Consider the following 23,105-nt stretch of genomic DNA (forward strand, 5'->3'; position numbering starts at 1 on the left):
TCCATCCGGCACCGGCCGGGCACTAAAAATTGTGCCGATGCGCTCAGCAGGCTTCCACTGGCCACCACTGAGGGGGCAGCGGAGCAAAGCGCTGAGATGGTCATGGCCATTGATGCCTCTAACTGCGCAGGCTCCCCCATCACAGCCCGCCAGATCAAAATCTGGACCAACAGAGATCCCCTCCTATCTTTGATTAAGAAATGTGTCCTGACTGGGGATTGGGCGCCCGCACACGGAACATGCCCTGAGGAGGTCAGACCATTTCACAGGCGAATGGATAAGCTCTCCATCCAAGCCAACTGCCTACTATGGGGCAGCCAGGTAGTCATGTCCCACAGGGGCAGGGAAGCTTTCATCAGGGAACTCCACAGCGAGCACCCAGGCATCGTGCTGATGAAGGCCATTGCCCGGTCACACGTTTGGTGGCCGGGAATTGATTCAGACCTGGAACACTGTATTCGCAGGTGCACGACGTCTGCTCAGCTGGGAAATGCCCCCAGGGAGGCCCCGCTCAGCCCGTGGCCCTGGTCCACCAGGCCATAGTCACGCATTCACGTAGACTATGCGGGTCCGTTCATGGGAAAAATGTTTCTCATTGTGGTTGATGCGTACTCGAAATGGATCGAGTGCATCATTTTGAATTCGTGCACGACATCCACCACTGTGGAGAGTCTACGTGCGGTCTTTGCAACCCACGGTTTGGCTGGACATCCTTGTTAGCGATAATGGCCCATGTTTCACTAGCTACGAATTCCGGGAGTTCATATCGGGTAATGGCATCAACCATGTCAGGACAGCACCGCTCAAGCCGGCCTCCAATGGCTATAGGTTCCGACCGCACTCGCTCACGGGGGTCCTGCCCGCAGAGCTCCTTATGAAACGTACACTCAAAACTCGGCTGTCCCTCATTCAGCCTGTCTTCTCCAACATTGTTGAAGGCAAGCGCCAGTCCCAAAATGAGTACTATGACCGTAATTCAAGGGTGAGATGTATAGAAATTGGTGACCCCGTATTTGTTCTCAATCACGCTTTGGGACCCAAATGGCTTGAAGGTACTGTAATAGACAAAGAGGGAAATAGGGTCATCGTGGTTGAACTTAACAATGGGCAGATATGCCGCAAGCATCTGGACCAAGTAAAAAAAAGGTTCAGCATGGACACTGAGGAACCTGAGGAAGATCACGAGATGGTATTCACACCACCGCCAGTGAACGAGCAACAAGAACATTCAGCAGCATGCACAGTCCCAGCGGTCAGCCCGGACAGGCTGGAATCACCACAGGGGACAGACACGCAGGCCAATGCTCAACAGCCAGAGCCCCAACTGCGGCGCTCCACGAGAGAGCGCAGACCACCCGAAAGACTTAACCTGTGATCCCAATAAGACCTTGGGGGGGGAGGTGATGTCATGTATGTAACCTTCATGTAACAACACTGCAATACTGTATATACTTGAGAAATGCATACATTGACCACAGGTGTTGAACGTGTGGGAGACACTCCTCACCTGGTCATCCAGGAATATAAAGGGAGGTCCCACGCAGGGTCATCACTTCTTGGTCCTGTGAATAAAGGTGCAGGTCACAGAGTGACCTTGTCCATAGAATGTGCCTCGTGTGGATTTGTGGTATTGTGTAAGGACTTTACACATGGGATGCAGAAGATGCACCATGACAGTATGGGACAGACTTAATGTCTTTTCCTGTTTGTTTCATATACATTCATAAGCTGTTCAAAGATAGTTCAGTTCTTTTCAGTTCACTTATTTTCTGCACGTTGTTTTACAAGTTCTACTCTGAAATTGGATCCCCATAACATAGCCTAGCTTTTCCTTAACACTACCAACAATAAGTCAGTCATATCATCAGTAAGATCAATAATTCATGTGACACCTGCAAAAAATTCCTTTTTCAAGCTGTGGTTTAGATTATTTACAAACTTTAATGAAAGCATTTGTCAGTTTAACAATTCGAAATGCAAATTATTTTCTATATTTCCCATCACCAGCTTTCTCTGCCAATCCTTTCCTGAAGATTCTTGTTGGCATATGGTTCCAAACGTGTCAGTTTCCTTCTAGTAACTCAAGTAAGTGGTCATTATTCATGTATGAGAACATAGGAACAAAGGAAAAAGGGGCAAGAGTAGGCCATTTGGCCCTTCGAGCCTGCTCCGCTATTCAAGAAGAACATGACTGATCTTCGACCTCAACTCCCCCTTCCCACACTATCCCCATATCCCTTGATTCTGTTTGTATCCAAAAATCTATCGATCTCTGTCTTACTAAACAACTGAGCATCCTCATCAATCTGGGGTACAGAATTCCAAAGATTCACAACCCTTTGAGTGAAGAAATTTCTCATCTCAGTCCTAAATGACTGATCCCTTATTTGGATACTGTGAACCCTAGTTCTAGCCAGGGGAAACATCCTCCCTGCATCTACCCTGTCAAGTCCTCCCTGCATCTACCCTGTCAAGTCCCTTAAGAATTTTATATGTTTCAGTGAGATCACCTCTCATTCTTCTAAACTCTGGATAGTATAGGTCTAGTCTACGCAATCTCTCGTCATAAAACAATCCCCTCATCCCAGGAATCAGTCTAGTAAACCTATGTTGCACTCCATCTAAGGCAAGTATATCCTTCCTTAGGCAAAGAGACCAAAACTGTACACTGTACTCCAGGTGAGGTCACACCAAGGCCCTACATAATTGTACTAAGACTTCTTGGGGCCGAAATAGCCCACCGCCCGAAAAGAGTCGCATCTATCGTTTTCGAAGGGTGCGAAGGGTTTCGAATGCATGGGCTGGACAATTTGGAGAAATTCAGATTTTGGTGCTGTTTTACGGAGTGGGGCGAAAGTGGCCTCAGCATCGGGGCGAAAGTGCGGTCGGATCGAAGTAGTTGTCACTAGCAGGATAGATGTGGGAGTGGGTTGGAGTGACCGACGCTGTAAGTCATCAGCGCGTGCTGATGACGTTATCGCACTGGCGTGTCACAACGTCCCTCCCCATCAGTTAAAAAGAAGGAGCGCCACTGCAAACTCGCCATCCACTTTAGTGGTAAACACTGGGCCAACAGGGAGGGTTTCGGCTGGGCCAGCGGCCTGGCACCCAAGAGGGGCTGCCAAGCTGCCTGTTGGTGGCCCGGCCGAACCCGCGGCCATAATTGTCGGCCCGATCTGGCAGTCGGCCGACAAAAAAAAACAACATGGCGTCACCGGCAGCATCACCTCCCCTTTAAGGGCGGTCGCGCCGCCAAGCCACAGAAAGGGCACCGACAGAAAAAGCTTTCGGGGTACTGTCCGGTGGTGGTGCCGCACCCGCGGGGCAATTCTGGAAAGGGGCAATTTCGGGAAGGGGTCGTGTGCACGAAGCAGCGTAAAAACGGGTGGCGCGGTCCCCTACACCATTCCAAACCTGAAGGAGGGCAATTATCTAAAATGGCGGTCCCTCCATGGAGACTCGGCGACCAATCCACATGGACCCATGACCGCTGCTTTCAGGCGGCTACGGACCTTATACAAAGGGCCAATTTTGGCCCCCTTTACTCTTATACTCTTTAACTTTGCAATAAAGGCTAACATACCATTTCAGCCTTTACAACGAGCATCTGTAGGCTATCCAATGACTGGGGCGTGAGCCTGATCCTTGCCTTATCCAATGTCCATGCTTGTTAACATTCCAGCAATCAAGAACAGGATATTTGGAGAATTTCCCAAACTTAACCCAGGGGCCCCACAGGCAGTCAAAACTCCAGTGACCCAGCTGAGCAAACCAGAGATTAAAATTGAGGCCTTCCTTGTCTGTAAGTTTACTTATTCGATAAGCTCGCTGAGCCATCAGGGAAATGGCATAGACACCTGATGCAAACTTGCCAAATAAATGACAAAATTACATTTGTGTAACACAATTATTCGCTATTAACCTTTGCATTCATCTCAATTATTTTCCCATTCTCTTGACAGAAGTTCCTTTCTGCGTGAGAAAATGCAAAATCAGGGAGAAAATGTACTTAAAACCATCAACTGGAATTACTTACTAAGTCATGTGAGGTTAAATATCAACTTTACGTCAAGACATTAAAATGATTATAAACAAGTGCTGGACATGTTTACTGATATGCTGCTGTTTGATATTCTCCAGAAAAAGTCAGAAGTGAGTGTCCATGACCTAAACACACAATGCCAATGTTCACTGGGTCAGCGAATGAACAGTTAGCAAAGGGTAAAATATTGCACCCTTTCAAAAGGAGTCTGCATTGCATTGTATTCAGTTTCCCAGTACTTCCATACGAGAATGCTGATCCACTGCATGCATCATCATAGGCAGTCCCTCGGAGTCAAGGATGACTTGTTTCCACTCTAAAAGTAAGTTCTCAGGTGGCTAAAGAGTCCAATGCAGGACCTACAGTCTCTGTCACAGGTGGGGCAGACAGTGGTTGAAGGAAAGGGTGGGTGGGGAGCTTGGGTTGATGCATGCTCCTTCCACTGTCTGCGCTTGGTTTCTGCATGTTCTCGCCGATGAGACTCGAGGTGCTCAGCGCCCTCCCAGATGCTCTTCCTCCACTTTGGGTGGTCTTGGGCCAGGGATTCCCAGATGCCGGTGAGGATGTTGCACTTTATCAAGGAGGCTTTGAGGGTGTCCTTGAAGCATTTCCTCTGCCCACCTGAGGCTCGCTTGTCATGACAAAGGTCCAACTAAGGCGCTTGCTTTGGGAGGCTTGTGTCGGGCATGCGGACGCTGTGCACCCAACAGAGCTGATTTGCAGGGTCTTACGGAGGCAGCCTGGTGGTACTTCTCCAGCGTTTTAAGATGTTTGCTGTATATAGTCCGCTGGAGGGATGTAGGCACGTCGCTGGAGGGATGGAGACCTGTCGCTGGAGGGATGGAGGGCCGTCACTGGAGGGATGTAGGCACGTCACTGGAGGAATGGAGGGCCGTCGCTGGAGGGATGTAAGCACGTCGCTGGAGGGATGGAGGGCCGTCGCTGGAGGGATGAAGGGCCGTCACTGGAGGGATGTAGGCACGTCACTAGAGGAATGGAGGACCGTCGCTGGAGGGATGTAGGCACGTCGCTGGAGGGATGGAGGGCCGTCGCTGGAGGGATGGAGGCCTGCCGCTGGAGGGGGGGCGTCGTCTGTCTGCCTGCCTTTGACTCGAGTGTTCTCAACTCCATCCCGCAGTATGCGACCCGCCACCACCTCAGTGAAACCCCAGCGCCGCACGAGGCAGGAAAAGCCATAAAACAGCTCAAGAATAACAAGGCTACGGGAGCGGATGGAATCTCTGCTGAGGCGCTAAAGTATGGCGGAGAGGCGCTGTCGGCACGGATACACGACCTCACCTCTCTCATCTGGAGGGAGGAGAACATACTAGGAGATCTCAGAGATGCAGTGATCGTGACCATCTTTAAAAAAGGGGACAAGTCCGACTGCGGCAACTACAGAGGAATCTCCCTGCTATCAGCCACTGGGAAGGTTGTCGCTAGAGTCCTCCTCAACCGTCTTCTCTCTGTGGCTGAGGAGCTCCTCCCGGAGTCACAGTGCAGATTTCGTCCCCTACGGGGCACAACGGACATGATCTTTGCAGTATGACAGCTGCAGGAAAAATACAGGGAGCAGCATCTGCCCTTATACATGGCCTTCTTCGACCTTACAAAGGCTTTTGCCACTGTCAACCGCGAGGGTCTATGGAACGTCCTCCTCCATTTCGGATGCCCCCAAAAGTTCATCAATATCCTCTACCTGCTCCACAAAAACATGCAGGCCGTGATCCTTACCAACGGATCCATTACAGACCCAATCCACGTCTGGACCGGGGTCAAACAGGGCTGAGTCATCGCCCCAACCCTCTTCTCAATCTTCCTCGCTGCCATGTTCCACCTCACAGTCAACAAGTGGAAATAAACTACAGAATCTGTGGATACCTGTTCAACCTTTGCCGTCTCCAGGCCACGTCCAAGACCACCCCAACCTCTGTCGTCGAGCTACAGTACGCAGATTACGCCTGCGTCTGCGCACATACAGAGGCTGAACTCCAGGACATAGTCGATGTATTTACTGAGGCGTACGAAAGCATGGGCCTTATGCTAAACATCCGTAAGACAAAGGTCCTCCACCAGCCTGTCCTCGCTGCACAGCACTGCCCCCCAGTCATCAAGATTCACAGTGCGGCCCTGGACAACGTGGACCATTTCCCATACCTCGGGAGCCTTTTATCAACAAAAGCAGTCATTGATGACGAGATTCAACATCACCTCCAGTGCGCCAGCGCAGCCTTGGGCCGCCTGAGGAAAAGAGTGTTTGAAGACCAGGCCCTCATGGTCTACAGGGCTGAAGTAATACCCGCCCTCCTGTATGGCTCAGAGACATGGACCATGTACAGTAGACACCTCAAGTCACTGGAGAAATACCACCAACGATGCCTCCGCAAAATCCTACAAATCCCCTGGAAGGACAGGCGCACCAACATTAGTGTCCTCGTCCAGGCCAACATCCCCAGCATTGAAGCACTGACCACACTTGATCAGCTCCGCTGGGCAGGTCACATTGTCCGCATGCCAGACATGAGACTCCCAAAGCAAGTGCTCTACTCGGAATTCCTTCATGGCAAACGAGCCAAAGGTGGTTAGAGGAAACGTTACAAGGACACCTGAGGTATATTAAAGTGCAACATCCCCACTGACACCTAGGATTCCCTGACCAAAGACTGCCCTAAGTGGAGGAAGTGCATCCGGGAGGGCGTTGAGCCCCTCGAGTCTTATCGCCGAGTGCATGCAGAAAACAAGCGCAGGCAGCGGAAAGAACGTATGGCAAACCTGCCCCACCCTCCCTTACCCTCAACGACTGTATGTCCCACCTGTTACAGGGACTGTGGCTCTCGTATTGGACTGTTCAGCCACCTAAGAACTCATTCTAAGAGTGGAAGCAAGTCTTCCTCGATTCTGAGGGACTGCTAATGATGATGATATAATCCATGACTCTGAGCCATATAGGAGGGCGAGTATCACCACTGCCCTGTAGACCATAAGCTTGGTGCCAGATTTGAGGTCCTGGTCTTCAAACACTCTCTTCCTCAGGCGACCGAAGGCTGCGCTGGCACACTGGAGGGGGTGTTGGACCTCATCATCGATGTCTGTCCTTGCTGACAGTAGGTTCCTGAGGAATGGAAAATGATCCACATTGTCCAAGGCCTCACAGTGAATTTTGATAACCGGGGGGGGGGGGGGGGGGCAGTGCTGTTTGGCGGGTTCAGGTTGGTGGAGGACCTTTGTCTTACAGATGTTTAGTGTAAGGCCCATGCTTTTGTACACCTCGGTGAAGGTGTTGAAGATGGCTTGTAGTTCGGCTTCCGATTTGTGCAGACACAAGCGTCGTCTGCGTACTGCAGTTCAATGACAAGACCTTGAATCTAGCCTGAAGGTGGCCCAGGTTGAACAGATTCCCATTAGTTCTACAGTTTAGTTCCACTCCAGCGGGGAGCTTGCTGAGGGTGAAATGAAGCACTGCAGCAAGGAAGATCGAGAAGAGCGTTGGTGCGATGACGCAGCCTTGCTTGACCCCGGCCCGGACATGGATTGGATCTGTGGTGGATCTGTTGGTCAGGATCATGGCTTGCGTGTCATCATGGAGTAGGCGGAGGATGGTAACAAACTTTTGAGGGCAGCCGAAACGGAGGAGAACGTTCCATAATCCCTCACTGTTGACAGTGTCAAAGGCCTTTGTGAGGGCAAAGAAGACCACGTACAAGGGTTGGTGCTGTTCCCTACATTTCTCTTGTAGTTGTCGCGCAGTGAAGATCATGTCCGTTGCACCCCTTAGTAGACGGAATCCGCATTGCGACTCTGGGAGGAGCTCTTCAGCCACAGGGAAAAGACGATTGAGGAGGATTCTTGCGATGACTTTTCCTGTGGCCGACAGCAGGGAGATTCCTCTGTAGTTACCGTAGTCAGACTTGTCCCCTTTCTTGAAGATGGTCATGATTATGGCATCTCTGAAATCTCCTAGCATGCTCTCCGCCTTCCAGATAAAAGAGATGAGGTCATGCATTCGTGCCAATAGTGCTTCTCCACCATGCTTTAATGCTTTAGCGGGAATTCCATCTGCTGCTGATGCCTTGTTGTTCTTCAGCTGACGGATGGCCTTTTCTACCTCGTGCCGGGCTGGGGTTGTGCTGAGATGGTGGTGGGTAGCATGCTGCGTGCACCACAGACAGAGCAGACAATTCCCTGCAGTCAGTCTCAACTGTGCCACCATGGTGGTGCAGAATTGGCACCTCCTGTCAAAATCCAAAGCAGTTATCTTGGGCAGAGATCTGTTATCAAGCAACTCGTCATGGGATGGTATACAATGGCAGTGACAGATATCTGGGGAACAGGTGTCCATTACATTCTCTTGGCTCAAGTAGGCAGGTATGCAATATCAGTTGACTTAGAGGGGCCTGCGTTAAAATAACTTACAAATCAAAAAGTACCCAGGATTATCATAACTTACCCTAATGGCCATATGTAAAAAATTTCATGCAGCAATACTAATAATAAAATCGCACACGGTCCTTCATCTTAAAAAGTGCTGTAGTCAGAAATGGGCAGAATGTTCGGTTGATGAACTAGCTTACAACTAATTACTTCAGGTCACCCACAGACATGCTGCAGATTGAGAGATGTATAGATTCTTTGGAACAGATATTAGAAGCAAGGTAAGTGAGATGCTTTTGTGAGATTTTTATTCATCTCCAGTGATTTTTAACCACCGAATTATGTAGAAAGTATGGGGACGAAATTGCCCCTTTTTATAGCCCCATTAGCACCTCCGGGGGGTGGGGGGGACACAATGGCATTTTCACTCAGGTAAGGGGAGTACTAACGCCTCAGAGAAAATTGCCCCGGAGGTTTGGAGGTGCTGTGCCGGTAGCGCCGTGCCCCGCGATTAGCGCCCTGGGCCGTGCACGCTGACCCCTTATCACAGCCGAGAGGCTGGCGCGGGCCGATGTCAATGCCAGATTCGCGGCGAGCAAGACTGGCGGACATCCGCCGCCAGGGCCCCCCTTAAAGGAGGCCTTTAGCACCCTGGGCAGCCATTTTATTTTCTCGGCCGACCCTTGCGTCAGCTCGACAATGGCGGCCCTTGTGTCAACCAGGCCGCCATCATGCAGCCCGGCACTCTATATTGGGTGCTGGGCCGCTGGCCCAATTGATCGCGTCCCTGGTGGCCCTGTGGCTGGCCACTAAGGGGCCACTAAGGGGAGGGGCATTCTACGCGGATGCTCCATATAGCGTTGTTCTCCTGAGCGCGCCGCTGGACTCAGTGCCGGAGACAGCGCTCCGCTTCCTTTGAGGGGCGCACATGCCCAATTCCGTGTCGGAGCCGGGACTAAAAGATCTGTAGGAGTCTTAAATTTAATTCATCTTCACTCAAAACTTTTTTTTAAATGTCAGCTTGTCAGAAATGATAGAAGGGGGATGTGAATGCTGAAGGCGTGAGATTTATTTACTATGGGCATATGACCCCGTCAGAACAATATGATTTTTGATACTTGTTTTTGTGCACATTGGCATTTTAGAACCTATTGTAATCCTAAGTGGAAATCGTTATATGAAGTAAAATCACCATACCAACAAGACTCTCTACTTTTTTCCCCCCAAACCCTGCAATTCCACAAGTGCCGTGACGGGTATTTGCAAATAAATGCATTTAATGAGCTCAAACCAGGGAACAAATGCCTTATCTTAAAATTGCAGGTAAAATCAGTCTTCGAGAAAATAAACTTTCCTATAAAACAGCATGAAATGCTAACCGTCAGTTTGAAACAATAATGGTTGGCATGTATGTGAGATGTCTGTATTAATTGTAGTTTTCTTGTCTTGAACCAGTCTTCTGATTTTATCCTCTTCATTTTCCTACAATTGTTTGAACTGCTCGGGGCCAAAATTCAGCCTCACGATAAGGCCTGTTACCGCCAGAAAGCGGTGGCCATGCAGCGGTGTCGTATGGCCACTGATTTTTTGTCGAATAGCCGCCGCTCGCGAAATTCTCCTCGGTGGTTTTACCGGCGGTCCCCACTTCCGCCCTGCTGCTGCCAAACCCTCCTAAGTGCGTCATCAAAGTGCGCACCGCCGATCTCCCGCCCGCAAGCAAAATTCACCTCAAGAAATCTTGTGGCTGCCACATGGTGCCCCCGACAGTTTTTTCTGTTGGTGCACTGTGTTTGCAGTGTGTGTAAAATGGCAGTGCGGCTGCCATTAAATTGCCATGGCCGCCATCTTATTTTTTTTTGTCAGCCTGACAATTATGCCCCTGGGTTCGGCCGAGCTGCCAACAGGGTGTCAGGCTGCTGGCCCGGCCGAAACCCCTCCCTGGTGGCCCAGTGAACCTAACTAAAATAATCACAGAGCTCGCAGTGGCCCTTCCCTTTAAGTGAAGGGGAGAGACGTGGTCACGTGCTACGCTGATGACTGACAGCGGCAGACACTCCGCCCACCCCCACTTCCGCCCCTCTTATGATCGATCTTCTGTTCTCCGCCTCACTTCCACCCCCATTATGACTGACATCCGCTTCACTCAAAAAAAAAGACAAAGAGCTGAATTTCACACAAGAGGCCACCACATCCACTGTGGCGGTCTAAACACAGGAAAAAAGGTAGGTGTGGCCTGTTTCCGGCGGGGGGTGAATTTTGGTCCCGGTAACACCAAAGCAATCTTAGGATTTGATCAGCCAACAATTAAATCTTTTCTAATTTATCAACAACTACTTATGATTCCATTACATAGTTTTGCTATTGTGCAGAATCATACCAACAAGCAATGGAAATGAAAAAAATAAACAGAGTCTATGGAAACTAGCTGTATTTACAGTACAAAGAATATGAAATACCCAAACATCACGAGAGTCAATTTCTAAATTGAAATGCTTGTTAGGAGGTTCTGAAGGGGATGTTTCCAAGGTCAGTGCTCAGCCATTTTCATTGCTCAACATATATTTTTTCTAAATCCTTGACCTCATACTCTAATGCATTTTCCATTCACTTGAACTTTTGATTTTAAAAAACCCTAATTGCTGCAAACATTTTATACGTTCATCAAAGCATTTTGTAGATGTGATGTAATTTGGGTAAACTAAAAGGGCTCCCTGCAGGGCGACTTCTACATACTGAAACCTGGGAACACACTGGATTAAAAAAAAATTCTTTATCTTGCCAATATTTTCCTTCTCCCTTCTAAAGTTGACTGTGCTGGTGCATGGTTTCAAAGCTATCATTGTCGTCTACTGGCTATCATTCTCCTGTGCGACTTGACAGTGAATGTTGGCAATCATTCAGCTGTGGGGGATATTGCAGCTGAACCTGGTGCTGTCTTCATCCGACAGTCACACATACTTTCGTCGGTTGCTGGACAGCAATTCAGGAGCAGGAACCGGAGCTTATTTTTCTCTTTCTGAACTCAGAGATGCTGAGGCCAATTGTATTGTGCCTACTCTGCTGCCCTGGCTGAGATTAGCTAACTGCGCACATAACGAAGATTGAACCTGGGAATTCCCTGGCTGGTATTTCTCAGAAAATGTATTTCAATAAGGAACTTTTTATTTTAAAAAGGAGCTTTGCAAACCACAATGAGACATTTTTTGATATAATAGGCAGCTATAATTTGGGTCTGGAGTATTTGTTTAGCTCTGCACTGATAATATATTCTCTAGGACCTCCTTTGTGATATTCAACAGCAGAACAACAATTCACACACACACACACACACACACACACACACGCGCGCGCACAAGCAGGGAAGAGTCTCCTTAAGCACTTACAAATAGTTCTAAATTTCACTGCCCAAGCTGGAACTAAGCCTACCAGGCATTATCCAGCTTCCATGTCTCTAACATTTCTCACACTCCCAATCTGTTGCCTTGGTTATGAGTGCACCATAACAGATATATGGTGATTAACTGAAGTGCAGTATGCTTTGACAGCAGAATTTTTTGTAATTCAAAAATGATCTATGCTGTAAAGTTCTCTATACCATTGTGATTTTGACCAGGTCATGTTACACAAATAATACCATTCCTGACTAGTTGGGAATTACTTTTGATTTACATTAATATGTCATTAGCAATTCTGACATTAATTAACCCTCTAAATATTTTTCTTACCCAGAATCTGTCAACTTCTACACAAGAAATTTCTAATTTCAACCACAAGACAAAAAAAAAGCTATTGGACAGAGATCAATACTTCTACTCTATTTATAGAGAAAGAGAATTGGAGGGAAATCATCCAGGCCACGCTCACATGATCACACGCAATACAACTATGGAAGCATTTTCCCCATCCTGTCCAGAAAATAATCTTCCCCAACAGTATCCAATTATTTCTTAAATACCAAGATTTTTGCATTCATACCCTACTCGGCAAGCCATTCCATGCGGTGGCCACTCTGTGTGAAGATGAATTTCCTGACATCAATTCTAAATGTGTCTTACACTTGTTTCAATCTGTGCCCTCTTGACCTCCTGTCTTGGTTTAATTTGAAGTAATGTCCCTGGTTGAATTTTTTTCTGGCACAACTCACAGGACGCATTCCAAATATGACAATGGCGGAGACCTGGGAAATTTTTGGCCATGGGATATGATGTGCTGGATAGGGAGCAGATATATTGCGGTGATATTGGTGCAACAGCTTCCTTTTTTTTTTAAGAACAACTATGTATGAGACACAAAGTCCTGTTTTTAGATGCCAACACTGGGCTAAAGAGAACCACAAATATTGAGACAAAAATGGAAAAAAAAGAGAATTCTAGGGACAGAAAGCCAGAGAGCAAAATAATGTAACCGGGAATCTTCTTAGCAGAGTCAAGAGCTTACTGAAGCTTCAAATTTGAAAATGTAACACCCAAACTTAAAAAATGTTTTTTGATACTCCCCACCCCACCCTTAAGAATCAATGGTCCAGATTTTACAGGGTGTCAGCGGGTGGGATCGGTGACGAGTCGGGTGGAAAAATGGCTTTTTTTGACAGTGGGTCAGGAACCTGCTGTCAACCCGCCACATCGCGCCTTTCCCAATGTCGGGTCTGTCAGCGCTGAGCAGACCTGACAGGCAGCGGCTTGCGACCCAATTAAACTTATTAGCATCTAATTGACAGCTGATTAACAGGCTTTTTTAACTTACATTTTGACTTTAACTTCATGGCCACGGGAACCACACTGTTCAGGGACCACGGATTTCAATCTGAGGCAAGAATTCAGTAGTCATTGCTCCAGCTGATTACTTGACAACTTCAAATGTACAGTAAAAGCTCCCACGTGACAGGTAATCACTTTCCTCAGCCACAAGCTGTTTTTCAGTCCATTTCGAGCACAGATTCTGCAGGTTTTCCATTTTCCACTCTTACCTCATTGGAAGAATTCTCTCACCATTTTGAGAATGCTTCTGTCATCTCTACTTCACCAGCCATCTATTCCATCAAAATGGGTGCCCCTTATACTTTCTCACTTGGTGCTCAGAAATGAACCACGATCAGCCCCAACACCAGCAGTACCAACAACACCACCAACCTTCTCCGCAATCACCTGATGCTGCACAGGACAGAGGGTGTCAGCACCCGATCACATTGCTGCCCGGGATGCCAGGGATGGCCTTCCCTTGGTCAGAATTATTTCACTTGACGCTGTACATCCTGGCTGCCACATGAAGCGCCAGGTTGGCACCACCTCACACCAACACTATAAAGCATCTCTACAATGTCCAAGCCATTCCGTTCACACTCACCACCATTGCGAGGCGTACCGTTATGTCTCACCAGTCACTGCAACTCACTAAGCCACTTCCAAAGGTGCACACAAATCTGTCCAAGAATGCAAAGTGTTGAAAATAAAGGTTTCAATGTCTGACAGCACACTAACAGAAATGAACATTGGACAAAACACCGAAGTGCCTATCCTTGTGTGTTGTTAGTTGGTATGATTGCACTAGGATGAGGGTGAGCGTGAGGAGTGGCTAGTGAGATGGGGATGTGATAATGTAGATAGAAAGGGATGGTTGGAGGTGCAAGGTAAGTTGGTGTGAGCAAGGATGTGCAGGAGCAGGGTAGGGAAGGTAGAGTGGTAGGGATGTGATGAAAGGTACAGCACGGTGAAGGTGAGTGTGGCATTGTACTAACATTTCATGATCTAATGAGATCATTGAACGGTCTGTGCCACTGCACCCAGGTCCTGCTGATGACATCCCTGCTTGTGATCTCTGCAATGTGCAACCAGGCTGCGTTGGTCTCCTGGGGAGGTCTCTTCCGCCCATTGGAAGGGAAGAGGATCTCTCTGCATGCTTTTGACTCCCTCTATAAGCATATGGAGAGAGTCATGGGAGAACCTGGGTGCAGCCGTGCACCTCTGTGCAGTGCTTGTGAGTGTTTGCAGGACTCCAATGCTGACAGCACAATTGTCAAAAGAATGTTGGCCATGGTCCTTTTAAGGAAACCGGCTGATGATGCGTCATCAAATGATGTCATCAGACCCGCTTCGTCTAATTAGACCGGGAACAAGCTCTATCAACAGAAATTCATTTTCCAGAGTGGGATGGAGCCAGCAGCAGGGCCCAATCCACCACCGACCCTGGGCGCACCGGACCCGCCAAGGTTCGGAAAATCTCGGCCAATTATTTCCTTCAGTCTCGTTTCATTCTCTAATTAGTTCCTTAATTCTATTTCTCCGATTGATTCTTATTTTTCATCTTTTGACAGTCCATTTAATGAATTTAGCTTGATTTTACAGTTAAAACAATTAAACTTAATTTAACTTGAAAGTGAAGCCTGTGTTTGTACAAGCAGCACAAACAAGAAATGCAAATAGGGAGTGGGAAGGCTTAAAAATCATAAGTAAATACATCAGATCAGGACATTGTTTCAATTATCTTCAAATATCTGCCCAAATAATTTAATCACATGAACAGTTTCTTGAAAATAAAAAGTGCCTCTGTGGAATTATTAATGCTGATTGGACTTACAATCCTTTAATGAAGCTAAATGCAATATTTTGAAGTGTCTAAGAATCAGTGCATGTTAAATGAAAAAAAGCCATATGTACCTTGTATCTTAGGTTTAAAGACTGTACTCACAAGTCCATGCTTTCCCGAGGAATACCAGCAAGTAATTTGTAGCCTGCACTCCTTACTGAGAAAGTTTTGGAGAAAAGCCAAAACAGGCTTTAGAAACTGCAGCTGATTAATCAGAGAATCTCTTGTTCCCTTAGGAAACTTGTCACTTGGTGTCAAAGTAGCATAATTAAGGGATTTGGAGTGAGGAGAAACCCAATTTAAGTTTACAGGAATTATCAGCAGAACTGCACAGCTTAAGTGGGAGAATGACTGAATAGGTGCACAGCAAGAATTGTAAAATACCAGACCATGGAGGAGTGGACCCAATAGTTCAGACAACAGAGGAGCTGGAACTTATGAAAGCAACAAAGCTAAAACAGCTAGCTGTGCTATAGCAGTGGCATCGAGTGGGAAGAGAGAGAGCCTGGAACAAATGTCTCCACATTCCTGGGTAACTGAAACACATAATCGGCTTTTAAAAAAAATACATATTTAGTCCTTTCCTTTCTAGCATTCTGTTCAGTAACTTTTTCTAAACTTTAAGCATAATTACTGCTAAATAAAAAGGCTCTGCAAGCATTCTGCTCATACATATCAAAAAACAATGCTAGAAGTACAACTATTCAAATCAGTTTTTTTTCAATATGATAGGCTCTGACAGCAGTGCATTGTGGGAAATGGAAGACATGATATGGCAAGGCACAACATTTGCTTCGGGAAAAAAATGGGAATATTTTCTAGAGCAACATGGAGAAAGATATACAGATGCATTTGAAAGCGACAAGGAGGGAGATATGGATAGACTCTAATGATTAGGAGTCTCATTGGCAGGATCAGAAATTCATTGACACTTCAAATTTAAAAATATGAGGTCCAAGTTAAAAAACTGGTTTTGGTTTTCCTCCTACCCCATTTCACATCATCACCATTTGGAGCCAATGTTTTTACTTTCAGTCTGCAGAAGCTGCATGTAGTCCTTAACAGCATCAGGAAAACAATGATGGCCTTTGCCAACCAATACCATTAGTAAGTGACCCACCATAATATTTAACTTCTTACTATTATATTGACGCATCTGTCTGCCTAAATGACGAATACAACTGACAGAAACAAAAGGAAAAGGTATTTAACCTACCAGAGAAGGGTCAAAGAAGCAAGCCTTGGTACTAGGTCAATTATAAGAGCTGCGTTCTCTCCGATCAATGTGCATTTTAAAAGAGAAGAGAAAAGGTCCAGAGCTGGTGGCAAATTCAGATTTCCCGGATTCATACAATTCACCCACACAAGTATGATTTATTGCAGCTTTGTGCATTTGCAGAGTAGAAACTGGGACGTGGCTGGAGACCAGGCAAGTCACTACAAAATTGTCTGTTACTGATTCCAATATAAAGCCAATCTAGGCTATAAAGACACAAGAAGGGAGCTAGGGATTGTAAATGCTGTTCAAAATTTTGAAATTTAATGTAAGTGTGGAGTGCAATTCAACTGCAATTAATATAGTATTATACATGTTTAAATAGCCATATCTTTCATATAGCAAACAGTCTGGTCCCATTCAATCTGAATAATTGATAACAATGAATTTAAGTTTTCCAATATTAACACCAAAAGTATTGTTGAATTAAATATAAAATAAGTAATTTTTAATTTTATTTTCTCATTCATTTTCTACCTTCCTTTGTCCTACTGAAGGTGTTGACTCATTGCTTGGGTATAATCTCACATTCACCAGGCACTCCCGAGCACTTTGCTTAAGTGACTATTATTTATATGTGAACCTTGATGGTGAGTATAGTGAGTATTTTTCAACCATGTTGTTTATCACAGCTGAGCCTAATCCCTCCCTCACCAGATATCCGCATGCATTATTAGATAGCATGTACGGGTGGGAGCCTTAACTAATCTTTCACCTTCCTAACCCAGGCTACAGACGGCTGTGATTGGCCATCTGCTCCTGGAGTAGCCACTAGAGAGCATATGAAAACAGCTCAGGAGCATCTCTCTGATTTCCCCTCAATGTGGGGTGTTGTCTGGCTCATCTCTATATCAGGGTGGATCCAAATATGCGATCTTTCTAATCCTGCACAGGCATGGTAGACCGACTTCTGTGCTGTATCATTCTAATCTACAGACCCTATGCACTGATGTCCCAACACACTGCACCACTATACTGCATCTAAGCTAGGGAGATATTAATTACAAAAATTCTTTAAGCAAACAGAAATAGAGTTAAGCATAGCCTTGCAATAACTAACTGGTCCTTGTAATAACATGTTGAAGTTTACATTAGCCATATCAAACCTGAAAACAATAAATCATTTTCTTTCCTTTTGCACAATATCAACAGATATACCTACTCTGTTGTTGGCAAAGGCTCTTCCAAGAAGTAAGGGTCCTGTAGAGCTTGCTCAGAAGTGATTCTCTTTGTTGGATCCATAGTCAGGAGTTTTTGCAGCTGAAACAACAAGAATCAGGTAAGCATGAGTAATGAGGTCTGTGCTGCATCCAGAGCTCGGAATTCACATTCCAACACAGATCAGGGTGAAATTTAAAGCAATTACATTCAAGGCTCAAAATAATTGCTTTGTACTGATCAGGAGGATTGCTAATCTCATACAGATTAGCAGTTTCTAAATTGTGCTAAACTGTTTTTAAAGAGTAGGTTAGGGACTTAACCTAAACACTTGCAGTATACCAACTCAAACATTTGCTGAACTGCACCAATTCAGTTCGTGTACATGGCACCATAGCCAACAGAAGTACAGATGTTCAAGAAAACCACCAACAGCTTCTCAAAGCAGCAAAGGTTGGGTAATAAATACAGCCTTGTCAGTGGTGCTCATAAAAATGTGACAATTTGAAGGCAAGGTTTCCAAACGGGGATCCCTGCAATTTAATGGGTCTATAGGAAATCCATGGGCTCCACAAGCAAATCAGATTTCTGTCTTTCTGCTGTCATATTTCTTCTTTGTTGATCTGCTAAAATGTTATTCTATAGCTGTATACTAATAACAAGAAACATTTTCTGCAAATGATTGCAGTTTTCTTTTTGGCAGATAACAGTGTCTTTTGAAAATTAGGACAAGGTCCTTGAAAACAAGTCAATACTGGCAGGGTGTCCCTGGGTGTGTGGCAACATTTCCATGTGTTCCCTCCTCCCAAAGGAAAGTTTGAAAACTACTGTGTAGACCATTTCCATGTGGAAAGATTCAGTGCTATGAAATGAAGAAAAGATAATTAAACAGTACAATCACCTTATTAAAAAAAAGGAGCGATGTTCGAAATCTGAAACAAAAACAGATATAAAGCTAGGGATATAAAGAGTGCAAAAGGAATGGGATCCGCGCTGATATAAAGAGCGTGAGAGGAGCGGGATCAGCGGTGATTTAAAGAGCGCGAGAGAAGTGGGATCAGTGGTGATATAACGAGCCCGAGAGGAGCAGGATCAGTGGAGAGCAGTAATAGCGAAGAGCAGCGTGGGTATAAGGAAAGCGGAGGCCTGAGAGCAGCGAGGGTATAAGGAGCCGCGGGCCCGAGAGCAGCGAGAGAGAGCAAACCACGCCCCCCTCCCCCCAAAAAAATCAAGGAGTGATATCATAGGTCAGCAGGTATGTGATTGGTTAGTGAGTATTATTGTTGTCTATTCTTTTCTCTAAATTAGGGCAATGAGGTATACTAAATACTTTAGTTAATAATCTAATAAATAGAGGCATGGCAGGGCAGCTCAGTACCGTCGAATGCACATCCTGTGCCATGTGGGAAATCCTTTTTGTTTCTCGTGGCCTGGATGACCACGTGTGCCGGAGGTGTCGCCAGCTAGATCAGCTAGAGATCCGGGTTTCGGAGCTTGAGCAGCGGCTGGCATTACTACAGTACATCCGCGAGGCTGGGAGCTTCGTGGATAGTACGTTTCAGGTGGCGTCACCAGAGCTGATGCGACGGAGACGGAGAAACTAGGAGAATGGAATGGAGTCCTTACAGAATGCGGGGTGGGAGGAAGTGTAGTCCAGGTAGCTGTGGGAGTCAGTGGGCTTATAGTGGATACTGGACGATAGCCGATCCCCAGAAATAGAGACAGAGAAGTCGAGGAAGGGAAGGGAAGAGTCGGAGATGGACTATGTGAAGGTGAGGGAAGGGTGGAAATTGGATGCAATGTGAATGAAATTCAGGGCAGGAGCAGGAAGCGGCACCTATACAGTTATCAATGTACCAGAAAAAGAGGTGAGGGAGGTGATCCGAGTAGGACTGGAACAAAGAATGTTCCACATATCCCATGAAAAGGCAGGCATAGCTAGAACCCATGCGGGTTCCCATAGCAACACCTTTAATTTGGAGAAAGTGAGTGGAGTTAAAGGAGGAGTTGTTCAATGTGAGAACAAGTTCAGCCAGGCGGAGGAGGGTGGTGGTGGATGGGGACTGAATGGGCCTCTGCTCGAGGAAGAAGCGGAGCGCCCTCAAGCCATCCTGGTGGGGGATGGAAGTGTAGCGGGATTAGACGTCCATGGTGAAAAGGAGATGGTTGGTGTCAGAAAACTGGAAACTGTTAAAGTGACGGAGGGCATTGGAGGAGTCACGGATGTAGGTGGGAAGAGCTTGGACAAGGGGAGAAAAAAATAGAATTGAGACAGGAAGAAATAAGTTCTGTGGGGCAAGAAAAGGCTGAAACGATGGGTCTACCGGGGCAGTCTTGTTTGTGAATCTTGGGAAGGAGGTAGAAGTGGCCTGTGCAGGGTTAGAAAATTACAACACAGAAGGAGGCCATTCGGCCCATTGTGTCCGAGCCAGTTAAAACAATACAATGAATGAAAGCAGACCTAGAAGCAGGATTATCTGCATTAATTGAAGGGGATCAGATTACCTTATACTTTTGAGTGTGGGCCACACAAATTGGTGATGCACAGAGAGGTGAAGCCAGCACACGGTTGGTGATCTATGAGGTTGGTGGCTGTGGAGGGAAGATCTCCAGAGAAGATGAAGTCAGTGACGGTCTGGTAAATTATGGCTTGATGTTCAGTAGTGGGGTCATGGTCCAGGGGGAGGTAGGAGGAGGTGTCAGAGAGTTGGCGATCAGCCTCTGCAAGGTAGAGATCGGTTTGCCAAACAACAACAGCGCCACCCTTGTCAGCAGGTTTAATGACAAGGTTGAGGTTGGATCTGAGCGAGCAGAATGCGTGAGTGAGTGAGGGGAGCAGAGAAATTGAGACGGCCGATGTCTTGTCGGCAGTTTGCAATGAAGAGGTCTAGAGAGCGTAAGAGGCCAGAGAGAGGGGTCAAGGTAGAGCGAGAGTTCTGAAAACGGGTCAGTTGTGTGGGGTGGGGGGGGGGGGGAAACTCTTGGCTGAAGAAGTGGGCACGGAGGCGAAGGCGGCAGAAAAAGTGTTCAGCATCGTGCTGAACTCGAAATTCATTGGGCGTAAGGGGATAAAACTCAGGCCTTTGCTGAGGACTGATCGTTCGGGGTCAGAGAGGGGAAGGTCAGAGGGGATAGTGAAAACACAGCGGGGGTGAGCTTGGAAGAAGGGATGGGATCAGAGGGAAGTGTAGGGGAAGAAGGTTCCAGAGGGGCGTTGGTGTCCAAGAGTTGTTGAAGTTTACAATCCTTGACATCTGAAAGGGAAAAAGTTTTTGGTTAAAGTGCCGGATGAGACGAAGGATGAAATGGAACTGCGGACCAGGACAACTTAGAAATAGAGTGAGTCGGTGGTGCTGAAGAGAGAGGTCGAGAGCGTGCATGTGGCGCATAGCGTTGAGTGTGGATCCCAGGATGTGGCGAGAGCAGCGGTTCGAGGAACGCTGAATATCTCGGAGATGTCTGCAATCCTGGGTGGATCCAAAACATGAAGGGTGGAATTTCAGTTGGAATCCACGTGGATTAAGTCGGAGGTGGAGACAGTTACTGAGGAAAGAATGTGGCTGTGAAAGTGAGTCTTGGCAGATACTTGATCTAACATGAGAAGAGAAAAGAAAGCAAATTCCAATTTATAACAATTCTTCATTCTTAATTACTAACAATCAGTTAGAAATGTAGAGAAATTTAAACTTGTGGACGTTGTACCAAGTTAAATAATTCTGCCATTTACAAAAGGTTAAGAAGTATTTTTGGACTCGCAGGGATAAGGAGGCATTGTCTTCTGGAAGTACTGGCTATCAAAATCTTGTATCTTTGAAGTTATTCAAAAACATCCTTGTTCTGAAAATTACAATGACATTTGTTTATATGTTGGAATTTCTAGGTCACAAGCTGGAAGCAATTATATTGGAAAACTTGAAACAAGGAAAGACCATTTGGCCCGCCCATTAAACCTTCTCCTTCTCAATCCATGCATGACTACGTGAATTGTGGACTCACCCCGCTCGACCCACTCAAGGGCCCTGAATTTATTCAGGGCTTAGGGTGGAATTCTGGTATTAAAAAGGGTGGCCTGAGACTGCTGAGACAAGAAAAATAGAAAATAGGTGCAGGAGAAGGCCATTCGGCCCTTCGAGCCTGCTCCAACATTCAATAAGATCATGGCTGATCATTCACCCCAGTACCTCTTTCCTGCTTTCTCTCCATACCCCTTGATCCCTTTAGCCGTAAGGGCCGTATCTAACTCCCTCTTGTATATATCCAATGAACTGGCATCAACAACTCTCTGCGGTAGGGAATTCCACAGGTTAACACTCTCTGAGTGAAGAAGTTTCTCCTCATCTCAGTCCTAAATGGCTTACCCCTTATCCTTAGACTATATCCCCTGGTTCTGGACTTCCCCAACATCGGGAACATTCTTCCTGCATCTAACCTGTCCCAATGTTTCTATGAGTTCCCCTCTCATCCTTCTAAACTCCAGTGAATAAAGGCCCAGTCGATCCAGTCTCTCCTCATATGTCAGTCCAGCCATCCCGGGAATTAGTCTGGTGAACCTTCGCTGCTCTCCCTCAGATTAGAAGACCAGAACTGAACACAATATTCCAGGTGACGCCTCACCAAGGCCCTGTACAACTGCAGCAAAACCTCCCTGCTCCTATACTCAAAATCCCTAGCTATGAAGGCCAACATACCATTTGCCTTCTTCACCGCCTGCTGTACCTGCATGCCAACTTTCAATGATGAACCATGACACCCAGGTCTCGTTGCACCTCCCCTTTTCCTAATCTGCCACCATTCAGATAATATTCTAACTTCGTGTTTTTGCCACCAAAGTGGATAGCCTCACATTTGTCCACATTATACTGCATTTGCCATGCATTTGCCCACTCACCTAACCTGTCCAAGTCACCCTGCAGCCTTTTAGTGTCCTCCTCACAGCTCACACCACCACCCAGTTTAGTGTCATCTGCAAACTTGGAGGTATTACACTCAATTCCTTCATCTAAATCATTGATGTATATTGTAAAGACCTTGGGTCCCAGCAGTGAGCCCTGCGGCACCCCACTGGTCACCGCCTGCCATTCTGAAAAGGACCCGTTTATCCCGACTCTCTGCTTCCTGTCTGCCAACCAGTTCTCTATCCATGTCAGTACATTACCCCCAATACCATGTGCCTTAATTTTGCACACCAATCTCTTGTGTGGGACCTTGTCAAAAGCCTTTTGAAAGTCCAAATACACCACATCCACTGGTTCTCCCTTGTCCACTCTACTAGTTACATCCTCAAAAAATTCCAGAAGATTTGTCAAGCGTGATTTCCCTTTCATAAATCCATGCTGATTTGGACCGATCCTGTCACTGCTTTCCAAATGCGCTGTTATTTCATCTTTAATAATTGATTCCAACATTTTTCCCACTACTGATGTCAGGCTAACCAGTCTATAATTACCCATTTTCTCTCTCCCTCCTTTTTAAAAAGTGGTGTTACATTAGCTACCCTCCAGTCCATAGAAACTGATCCAGAATTGATAGAGATTGGGCGGAATCCAGAAATGCGGGATCTCTGCAATCCGAACAACATATGGGAATTCCTGTTGGAGACGGGGGTAGGTGGGCTGAAGTTCTGTCTGCCCTATTGGTAACCTGACATCAGGAACAAGGTGGAACCAGTAGAGTGGT

General features: G+C 46.5%; 1 protein-coding gene across 4 annotated transcripts in view; it reads right to left on the reverse strand.

Annotated features, from left to right (window-relative positions):
- Positions 1-23,105, reverse strand: part of cdk19 (cyclin dependent kinase 19) — a 410,414-nt gene that overhangs the window by 84,907 nt on the left and 302,402 nt on the right. For all 4 annotated transcript variants that reach the window (XM_070885689.1, XM_070885688.1, XM_070885690.1 and 1 more), the window contains one exon: positions 17,434-17,531. In XM_070885689.1, the coding sequence (XP_070741790.1) occupies positions 17,434-17,531 (98 nt within the window). The remainder of the gene's footprint in view (positions 1-17,433; positions 17,532-23,105) is intronic.

This window comes from Pristiophorus japonicus, chromosome 7, assembly GCF_044704955.1.
Source record: "Pristiophorus japonicus isolate sPriJap1 chromosome 7, sPriJap1.hap1, whole genome shotgun sequence".
NCBI classification, from domain to species: domain Eukaryota; kingdom Metazoa; phylum Chordata; class Chondrichthyes; family Pristiophoridae; genus Pristiophorus; species Pristiophorus japonicus.